Source organism: Ursus maritimus, unplaced genomic scaffold, assembly GCF_017311325.1.
Source record: "Ursus maritimus isolate PB19 unplaced genomic scaffold, ASM1731132v1 scaffold_6, whole genome shotgun sequence".
Lineage (NCBI taxonomy): Eukaryota > Metazoa > Chordata > Mammalia > Carnivora > Ursidae > Ursus > Ursus maritimus.
In genome coordinates, this window is record NW_024426774.1 from 13,294,757 (window position 1) to 13,305,982 (window position 11,226).

General features: G+C 41.1%; 1 protein-coding gene across 4 annotated transcripts in view; it reads left to right on the top strand.

Annotated features, from left to right (window-relative positions):
• KCNS3 (potassium voltage-gated channel modifier subfamily S member 3) overlaps window positions 1–11,025 on the top strand; it is a 35,818-nt gene extending 24,793 nt beyond the window's left edge. For all 4 annotated transcript variants that reach the window (XM_040622906.1, XM_040622907.1, XM_040622905.1 and 1 more), the window contains one exon: window positions 9,023–11,025. In XM_040622906.1, coding sequence (XP_040478840.1) covers window positions 9,082–10,557 — 1,476 coding nt within the window. In that variant the 5' untranslated portion in view covers window positions 9,023–9,081 and the 3' untranslated portion in view covers window positions 10,558–11,025. The remainder of the gene's footprint in view (window positions 1–9,022) is intronic.
• The last annotated feature ends 201 nt before the right edge of the window (window positions 11,026–11,226 follow it).

The following is an 11,226-nucleotide window of genomic DNA, read 5'->3' on the forward strand; positions in this document are numbered from 1 at the left end:
CATATATATATATATATATATATATATATATTTTAAGCATTTGTCTAGTTAAAATCAGGATTCATACAAAGCCCACACATTGGATCCATTTGCTACGTCGCTTATCTGGTCTGTGCTGTCTGTCCCGTACAGTTTCCCACAGTCTGGATTTTGCTGTGTCATTGCACATGTTCCTCTGAAATCTCTATCTGATTTCAAATGGCACTTCTAGTCTCTCAATAAAATTCAGGGCTGATTGGTGGTTGTCGTTGAAATACTGCAGAACTGTGTATATACTTCCATCAAGAGACACACTGTGTCTTGTTTCTTTCTGTGACTTCAGGCTCAGTATTGTTATTCTGATGTAGCTGTTATAAAGTGCCCCATCAGCTTTTGATCTGGGTTTTAGCAGCCTGGATGCGTTATTCCATGATGACTTGCAAAATAGTGAGGCTTTAATTCTATCATTCCTTCTTCATTAGCTGGGATCCCTTTTAACATAACAGTTTTATTGAGATATACTTCTCTTATGATAAAATTTACCTTTCTTTCTTTTTTTTTTTTTTTTTAAAGATTTTATTTATTTATTTGACAGAGAGAGACAGCCAGCGAGAGAGGGAACACAAGCAGGGGGAGTGGGAGAGGAAGAAGCAGGCTCCCAGTGGAGGAGCCTGATGCGGGGCTCGATCCCAGAACGCTGGGATCACGCCCTGAGCCGAAGGCAGACGCCCAACCACTGAGCTACCCAGGCGCGCCTAAAATTTACCTTTCTAAAATGCATAATTCGGTGGTTCTTAGTATATTCTAAGTTTGTACAGCCATCTAATTCCAGAACATTCTTATGACCCCCGAAAGAAACACATTGGTCACACCCTATTCTCTCTTCCTCCCCGCCCCTAGCAACCGCTAATCTACTTTCTGTCTCTATGGGTTTGCCTGTTGTGGATGTTTCATATAAATGGAATCATACAATATGTGGCCTTTTTTGGTCTGGCTTCTTTCATTAGAATAATGTTTTCAAAGTTCATTCATGTTGTAGTATCAGTACTTCATTCCTTCCTATGGCCAAATAAGATTCCATCGAATGGATAGACCATTTTGTTTATCCATTCCTCAATTAATGGACATGGATATTTGGGTTGCGTTCTGCCTTTGGCTGTTATGAATAATGCTGCTATGAGCGTTAATGTGTGTATTTTGTTTGAACACATGTTTTCAGTTCTCTTAGAAATAGAAGTGGAATTGTTGGATCATATGCTAATTCTATGTTTAGCTTTTTCAGAAATGGGCTAAACTGTTTTCCAACATGGTTGTACCATTTTACATCACCCGTGGTAATGCACGAAGTTCCAATTTCTGCATATCCTAACACTTGCATTATCGTAAAACGCTTGTATTATTATTACTTTTTGATTTTAGCCATCCTAGTAGTGTGAAGTATTATCTTGTGTCTTTGATGGGCATTTCCCTAATGATAAATGATGTTCCATCTCTTCATGGCCTTTTTAGCCATTTGTTTATCTTCAGAGAAATGTCTGTTGAAACCCTTTGCCCATTTTTAAATAGATTATTTGTCTTTTTATTGTTGAATTGTAAAAGTTCTTTATTCTGGATATTAGATCATTATCAGATAAATGATTTGCAAATATTTTCTTTCAACATGGGGGTTGTCTTTTCATTTTCTTGTTACTTTTCCTTTGACTTGACAGTGTCCTTTGAAGCACAAAATTTTTAATTGTGATTAAGTCAGTTTATCTATTTTTCCTTTTATTGTATTATGATTTTGGTGTCATATCTAAGAAATCATTTTAATCCCAGGTCACAAAAACTTATGCCTGTGTTTTCTTATGCATGTTTTAAGTTTTGGCACCTATATTTAGGTCTCTGATTCACTGATAAATTAATTTTTGTGTATGATATGAGGTGGGCATTTTTTATTCTTTTGCATGTGGCTATCCAGTTATCTCAGTATCATTTATTGAAAAGATTGTTCTTCCCCGATTGAATTGTCTTGACGTCCTTGTTGAAAATCAGTTGACCATAGACATGGACTTATTTCTGGATTCTTAATTCTGTTCCCTTGATCTACCTGTGTCTCCTACGCCAACTCTACCTTGTCTTGATTACTGTAGCTTTGTAGCAAATTTTGAAATCATGAAGTATGAGTCTTCTGACTTTGTTCTTTTTCAAGATTGTTTGACTATTCTGGGTCTCTTGCACTTCCATATGAATTTTAGAATCAGCTTGTCAATTTCTGAAAAGAAAAAGGCAGCTAATATTTGGATAGGAATTATGTTGATCACCATACAGTACATCCCTGGTTTTTGATGTACAGTTCGATGATTCATTAGTTGCGTATAACACCCAGTGCACCATGCAATACGTGCCCTCCTTACTACCCATCACCAGCCTATCCCATTCCCCCACCCTGTGTAGTGACTAACATAATATAATAAAAAAATATTATTACAAAAAAAAAATAAAACAGAGGTGGTATGCTCTTAAAGAAAAAAAAGGAATTATGTTGAATCTATAGATTAATTTGGGGAGTCCTGCTATTTGGGATTGTCTTTACATTTACTTATGTCTTCTTTCAACAGTAGTTTGTAGTTTGGGCACAAATTCGTACTGCTTTTGTTAAATTTATTCTTAAATAATAACTTTTTGATGCTATTATAAATGGAATTGTTTTTTAAATTTCGTATTTCTGTTTTCTCATTGCTAGTGTATAGAAATATAATTGATTTTTGTATATTCATTTCATATTCTGCAACAATGCTGAATTTATTTATTAGTTCTAATAATTTTTGTGTGTGTATGTATTCCATAGGAATACATGGAATTGTGCTATCTGCAAATAGAGATAGTATTTTTGGGCTCGGTTGCTGGGTACATCTGTATTTATAATTTTTATGTTTTCTTCACTGATTGACTCTTTTATTTTTATAAAATGCTCTTTGGCTCTGGTAACAATTTTTGTCCTAAATTTTATTTCGTGTGGTATCAGTGTAGCCACTCCTACTCTCTTTTGATTACTATTTTCATGCTTTTACTTTTCAAAGTGTTTGTGTTTTTCAATCTAAATATATATTTTCTAGCGTACCATTTTAATTATTTCTGTTACTATTGTTTTTGAGTTATTAGAATTTTTTATAAAGAAAAATTTCCCTCTTTAACTACTATATGGTTCTCCTAAGGTACAGTTCATGCAGGAAAACAGGATAAATGTTTGATTTTCTTTTTTTCCCTCACATTCCAGAATAATGAACTGATACTCTAATACCCTGCAAAGGTAACCAATGTATTTCTTTCTTTCTTAAAAAATATTATTATGAACTCAGAGATTTTAACATACTCGACATAGTTCAGTCTATCGGGAAATTTTTTTTCTTTTTGACGCACAAATTTACCATCTTTGGCCAGTGGGAGTCTCCGTAAGTTGGCCCTGAGTCCTTTTGACTCTATCCCTGTCCTTGATGATGGCTTCCTTACTTTCTAATATAAGAGGATAGTCCAGGCTTATCTTGGGTATTTCTTTTTTTTTTAACTTAAATTTAATTAGCCAATATATAGTGCATCATTAGTTTTAGATATAGCATTCAGTAATTCATCAGTTGCATATGCTGAATGCTCATTACATCATGTGCCCTCCTTAATGCCTATCACCCAGTTACCCCATCCACCCATCCACCTCCCCTCCAGCAATCCTCATGTTGTTCCCTATAGTTAAGAGTCTCTCATGGTTTGTCTCCCTCTCTGATTTCTTGCCATTCAATTTTCCCTCCTTTCCCCTATGATCCTATTTCTTATATTCCCCATATGAGCAAAACCATATGAAATATTCATTTCTCTGAATGACTTATTTTGCTCAGCATAATACCCTCCAGTTCCATCCACGTTGGTGTAAATGGAAAGATTCCATCCATTTTGATGGCTGAGTAATATTCCATTGCACATATATACCACATCTTTATCCATTCATCTGTCGATGGACATCTGGGCTCTTTCCATAGTTTGGCTCTTGTGGACATTGCTGCTATAAACATTGGGGTGCAGATGCCCCTTTGGATCACTACATTTGTATCTTTGGGGTAAATACCTAGTAGTGCAGTTGCTGGGTTGTAGGGTAGCTCTATTTTTAACTCTTTGAGGAACCTCCATTCTGTTTTCCAGAGTGGCTGTACCAGCTTGCATTTATCTTGGGTATTTCTTACCCCAGACTGGGGATTGGCTATTTCTCTAGGGAGCCCTTGTTCTTTTAGTGAGAAATTATATTTTGATGCCTCAATCTGCACAAACTTGAGATGTTAATTGGTCTTGACTTGGTGTCTTCAGTTGGGTTCCCAGGGAAATAGACTGAGACAGAGATTTGTGTGCAGGAAGTTTGTTGGGAGGTGCCCTTGGGACCAATTCCAGTGGGAAATGAAAGAAGTAGGATGGGGCAAGGAGAAGAGTTGAACTGTGATGAGGTTGGAACAGAAATCTTAGCTGATCCTATGGGAACTCTGGACCCTACCTTGAGAAAAAGGTGCTGGGTCTTTATAGCCCCCTCATACATAAGTCATTGGATGTGAACTGGCCTGGGGAAGGAGTGTCGTGACCTTGGGCAAGACAGCTGTCTTCGAATGAGGGTGATTCCCAAAGAGGGACTTAACTGAGAGCTCTTAGCTATTAACACTTCCAGCAGGTGTGAGAATGAGTGGCTCAGTTCTAAACGGGAGATGTGAGTGATGCTTCACAGCATCCACTAGAGTTGGTCATTTTGTTGTAGGCTTTTTCAGTGGAAATAAAATTCTCTTTTAGGGAAAGTTAAATTTTCAGTTCATAATGCTATTTCCAATTCAAATTTAAGATCATTGGGCTTTTCTTTAATTTCTTTGGTTTTTATATTTGTATTTCTTTTATTTTGCATTTGAAATCTTGGGGGTTCTTTATGACATTAACATAATCATTTATTTGCTTTACCCTATGTGTGTGTGCATAAAAGTTTGAGTAATACAATATGAATACTAAAAATATTTTTAAGATGTTTAGAGTTTATTTGTCCTAGGGTGTATACCACTATGGATGTACAAATTATTAAAATTAAATTAAATTTAAAAATCTGGAAATAATTTATCTCTTTGAGGTTAATGACCAGTTTGATACACAGTAAGGTTAAATTTTTAGGGATTGTCCTTTTCTTTTTTATTAAATTTTGTTTCATAATTATGTAAAATATTTTCACAGTTCCCAAGTCTTGCTTCTAACACTGTTCCCTCTCTCCCCATATAGGGAAGCACTTTGTTCATTTTCAGTTTGTCCTTTTGCTGTTCTTTTTTTGTATGTAAGTGTGTGTGTGTGTACATATGTATATGTATATGCATATATACACACATAATTTCCCTCTACTTAAGTAGCATATCCTAGAAATCACTCCATTGCATATAGAGAGATAGACCATAGCTTATCTGGCCAATCTTTTACTGATGGCTGTTTGTATTGTTTCCAATTATGCAAGTGTTTTCAATTTTTGTCTCTCTTTGGGAGAGATTTCTAGAAGAGAGAATGCTGGGGCAAAGGGTAAATGCCTATACAATTTTGCTACATCTTGTCAAATTCCCCTCCAAAAGTGTTCTCTTTCATTTTGCATTCCCCCACCCTGCTTCCCCACAAACTCATTAATAGAGTATGCAGTCCAATTTTTGGATTACAGACCACATGAACATGCATAAAGAAAATGCTTTAATATATTTAAAGTTTATTTATGTATTTATAAATACACATATAAATGTGTATGTTTACATATATAAATAAATGCATATATTTACATATATAAACGAATTATAAATGTGTAGTTGATATAAATCATAAATATACATAGATATGTATAAGTGTACCTTTGATCTCGTAAATGTTTTCTGGATAAGAATAAATGAATGGCTGTTAAGTAGACACTGGTCTAAAATAGGAATCTTGGAAATAATGATGTTCAGTATCTGCCTGTCTTTATGTCACTTTGGATGTGCGAGGTAGCGTGCTGTAGAAAGCTCCGGAATCGGTAGAGCTTGCACCTCTGCGCTAACCCTTAATGGCTGCGTGATGTCCACTCATCTCCTCTGATCCTGCCTCTTCATTGGCAAAATCCCAGGGTGGTAGTGAGGGACAAATGACAGAAGGAAGTGTGTAATTGGCAAGGGACTGTCTGCATTCCAGGGAACCCAGCTACCGAAGGTAGAAGGTAGAGGTGGGAGCTCCTTCTTCCCTGCCCCCTGTTGGCTGCTGTGGGACGGACTCAGGCAAGGAAACCAAACCTCCTTCTCTGGCCACCATGCCTGGGAAAATCTCAGCTTGCACTCTGAGCTCAAGCATTTGATCTGATCCAGAGACGCTTTCCTTTTTCCCTCTGCTGAAGTCCCCACAACAAGGAGCCCCTTATTTTATGATGTGTATTGCTTTTATGATGAGACTTTGTGGCATGAATGGGCCGCATAATGGGCTCTCTTTCACTGGCACAGAGTGATTAAAAAGCAAGGAGGACAGAGTGGGAAGACCGACATTAAGGGTGATAACAGTGTTCTTTAGAAAAGTGACTGCAGAATGATCGGGGAATGGGTTACACACCCACTGATTATGAGACCGGCGTCTGCAGGTGTGTCTTGAAGGCAGACACTGGTGTTCTATCACCGGGACTTTCCAGAATAGCCAAGGAAATGAAAAATAAGCCACCAGAAGAAAATGTCCATTAAAATCTTAATGCCAGCTTAGCTAAAACTAGCTCCTTGGAACGTTTTACTGTTATACTTGCCATGAGCACAAGCCTGCTTTCAGAGATCTGAAGTTCCGTAAATATTTGGACCAAGCCATGAGGTCTGATTTAGGTCCGTCAAAGAAGATATCTAGCTAAAAATAGAAAGCAGAGGCAGAAAAAAACCACGCAAGTATTTTGAAGAGGTCAGCAAATCTGTTAACTGGTATGTCAAGCTATGCTGTGGTCTCTGGTTTCATGGGAACACGCTCATGGGAACTCGTTCAGTTAGTGTCTAGAGAGCAAGTGCCCATGCTTGCTTCATGACCGTGGGCCTCCTCCTGGGGTGGATGGCAGGGGGCTGGACTTCGAGGCTGTGTCTTCTGGTGCCTTACTCAGAGGAGGAATCTCTTGTCTCACTGACAGCCTTGGCTATTCATAAGCATAAGGGACAAAAAAATCCCTTCCTGACCTTTTTGCCTCCTCTAATGGTGTCCCCGTATCAGCCACTTACGTGGAGTAGAAAACACATCCTCTTTTCACTTTTCTACCTCCCTCTCCTTTTCTTCCAGTCAATCAGCAAGCACTGCTGATTCAACATTATAAACTTTTCTTGATTTCTGTCCCTTCCTCTTTACACACACCACCGCTGCAGGAGTGGGGGGCCTCTCCCTGCCTCTCACCTGTTCTGTTGCAGCCCGGTCTCCTTGACCCTGGCCTTTGCCCCCCAGCAAACTCCCACCCTGCCATCAGCAGGGACTTTCTAAGTCACGGTCACAAAGATAACTGTGTTCAATCACTGATTAAGACCATTTCATGGTCTTGCCTACGGGTAAAGTCTAGACTCCGTAGACTGCTTTACAAGATTCTTCCTAATCTGGCTTCTGCCCACCCTCTGGTGCCCACTGTTGGGAATGCCCTTTCCCCTTGTTTGGTCAACTCTGCTTGAACCTTTAACATTTGAGCCAGATATAACCAACGACAAGGGTCATTGCTCTTTTCAATAATGCCAAAGATGCTTGACTCATTTCTGGTACAGCACTTCCCACATTGGATCATTGGATTATAATAAGGGAGAAAGTGGGGGAGAGGGTGTACATAGTGAAAGTATCATGGGTTTGGGGCTAATCCAACCCAGGTTTAAATCCTGGCTCTACCATTTACCTATACTGTGATCTTTGACCCAACATTTCCAAGTGTCTATTTTTCTGTACACTGCTGTGAAGTGTTAGAAGTAAGGGCTTAAATGACATCATGTTTACAAAGCATCGAACAGTATCCTGTGGGAATTTACTATTTGACAATCTCCTACCTTTCTTTCATCTGCACCATTTGCTCTGAGGGAGCACCATTGTATTGGGTGATGGTCAAAATCTATTACTTTCTCTCTGAGAAAGAGAACACTGCATCGTAGTCAGTGTCACAACTAGAAACAGGCAGTGTGTGCTGGACCAGTGTAGACTCGGTATCTATGGAGCCGTTGGGAGTGTGTGGGGGACAGTCCGTGAGGAGAGGGAGCAGGTGGAAGAGAAGTACGTATGTGTCAGGAAACCGATAGTGCAATTAACTTATAGAGGTTTTCCCAAGTCACTTTCTTCCCTGTGGATGTACCTGAAACAGCATCCCATTAAGTGTAACTATATCTTTAAGATGTAGGGTACTTAAGGACAGGGAGGTAATTATATCCTCTTGATTGTCCACATCCAAACATAGGGATAGGACTTTCTCTTAAAAGAGTGAAACATGGGAGCACAAGGGGAAAGCTACATCTTTTGTAAGAGCTGAGCCGAGCCCCTGGTCATGTGTGGGTTGGGGGTGAGGGTCAGAGCAGAGGGGAGGGCCGTCTGTGCAGGTGCATGACTGAGCCCTGGCACAGGGAAGACGGGCGGCAACCAGCCTATCACGTCTGAGCTGAGCATTCCCAAATGCGGGAGCCTCATGGTTGAGACTGGACAGGCTTGTATCGTGTAAGTGATCCGTGCATTGTTTCTTTGGGGGGGTGGGGGGTGGGAGGTAACTTTTGTATGCTTAGAAAATAAAGAAGTAGGAATTAAGGTTCATGAAAAGGCGATGGCAGTCTTCTTTTTCCTAAAAAGAAAAAAAAAAGAAAAGAAATGAATCTATCAACCCCAGCTCCTGCAAAACAACCTGTTTTGTGTTGCTTTTCTTCCAGTTCAAATGCGTAACACTGTATTCCTTTTTATTCCGTTTCCTGCTTTGCTCTTCATGTAGCCCATCATCCTGGAAAGGGCAGCTTAAAATAAGCTTGGCAAGGCACGACGGGACAGTGCTAATGCCGTCTTGTGCTCCTTCCAGGTGCAGCGTGAACTTCCTCATCTCCCTTCCCATCCAGCTCCCTGCCTCCCGTGTCCACCATGGTGTTTGGTGAGTTTTTCCATCGCCCTGGACCAGACGAGGAACTTGTCAACTTGAACGTGGGGGGCTTTAAGCAGTCCGTCGACCAAAGCACCCTCCTGCGGTTTCCTCACACCAGACTCGGAAAGCTGCTCACCTGCCACTCGGAAGAGGCCATTCTGGAGCTGTGCGATGACTACAGCGTGGCCGATAAGGAGTACTATTTCGATCGGAACCCCTCCTTGTTCAGATATGTTTTGAATTTTTATTACACGGGCAAGCTGCACGTCATGGAGGAGCTGTGTGTGTTCTCGTTCTGCCAGGAGATCGAGTACTGGGGCATCAACGAGCTCTTCATTGATTCCTGCTGCAGCAATCTCTACCAGGAGCGCAAGGAGGAAAACCACGAGAAGGACTGGGACCAGAAGAGCAACGATGTAAGTACCGACTCCTCCTTTGAAGAGTCTTCTCTGTTTGAGAAGGAGCTGGAGAAGTTTGACAAGCTGCGATTCGGTCAGCTCCGGAAGAAGATCTGGATTCGAATGGAAAACCCAGCCTACTGCCTGTCTGCGAAGCTCATTGCCATCTCCTCCTTGAGCGTGGTGCTGGCCTCCATCGTGGCCATGTGTGTCCATAGCATGTCGGAGTTCCAGAACGAGGACGGGGAGGTGGAGGACCCTGTGCTGGAAGGTGTGGAGATCGCGTGCATCGCCTGGTTCACTGGCGAGCTCGCCATCCGGCTGGTGGCTGCTCCCTGTCAGAAGAAATTCTGGAAGAACCCTCTGAACATAATTGACTTCGTCTCCATTATCCCCTTCTATGCCACCTTGGCTGTGGACACCAAGGAGGAAGAGAGTGAGGACATTGAGAACATGGGCAAGGTGGTCCAGATCCTCAGGCTTATGAGGATTTTCCGAATTCTCAAGCTTGCCCGGCACTCAGTAGGACTTCGGTCTCTAGGTGCCACACTGAGACACAGCTACCATGAAGTTGGGCTGCTGCTTCTCTTTCTCTCTGTGGGCATTTCCATCTTTTCTGTGCTCATCTACTCTGTGGAGAAAGATGAGCACACGTCCAGCCTCACCAGCATCCCCATCTGCTGGTGGTGGGCCACCATCAGCATGACTACCGTGGGCTACGGAGACACCCACCCAGTCACCTTGGCCGGGAAGCTCATCGCCAGCACGTGCATCATCTGTGGCATCTTGGTGGTGGCCCTTCCTATCACCATTATCTTCAACAAGTTTTCCAAGTACTACCAGAAGCAGAAGGACATTGACATGGACCAGTGCAGCGAGGACCCACCGGAGAAGTGTCAGGAGCTCCCTTACTTTAACATTAGGGATATTTACGCACAGCGGATGCACGCCTTCCTTACCAGTCTCTCTTCTGTGGGAATTGTGGTGAGTGAGCCTGATTCCACAGATGCTTCCAGCATCGAAGACAACGAGGATGTTTATAACACCGCATCCTTGGAGAATTGCACAGCAAAATGAGCAGGGACATTTGTGCCTGTATCTTGTGTCCCTTCCTGATGTTAGGTTAACACAGCTTTATAAACCTCAATGGGTTCGTTAAAATCATTTAATTCTCAGGGTGTACCTTTCAGCCATAGTTGGACATTCATTGCTCCAAAATGATAGAATCTTCTTTATTTTTCTCAGTGAAGTGAATTAAATGCCTTGTTCTGAAATTTATTTTTTACAAGGGAGAGTTGTGATATGATTTTGGAAAAAAAGGTAAATGGTATCGGGTGGGATTTATCGCTCCGGCTTATGTATCATTCTGTGTTTGTCATCTACTCACATTGAGCTAACTGTAAATTACCGACAAGTAGAATCCAAGGCCCAGCTGACTGAAGACTACATGCATGTAAGATCCACAAAATGAGACAATGCATGTGAATCCATGTTTGTGTTCTAGACATGGAAATTAGGAGCCTAATAAACTTGCCTAATTCAGTATGGAGAATGTCTTGGCTGTATGTTTTTATGTCAAGTTAAGTGCATGTCAGTATGTTCAAAATCAGTTTGGAAGGGCAATGCTCTTTTTGGAGTATCAAGAGCCCTTGCTGGTTCGTTTCTGAATTTTGGGTAAACATCAACAACGGGCTCGTTCTTTTGTTCAGGACACTGGTGGTAGTTGGCCAGGAGAAGGATCGTGTC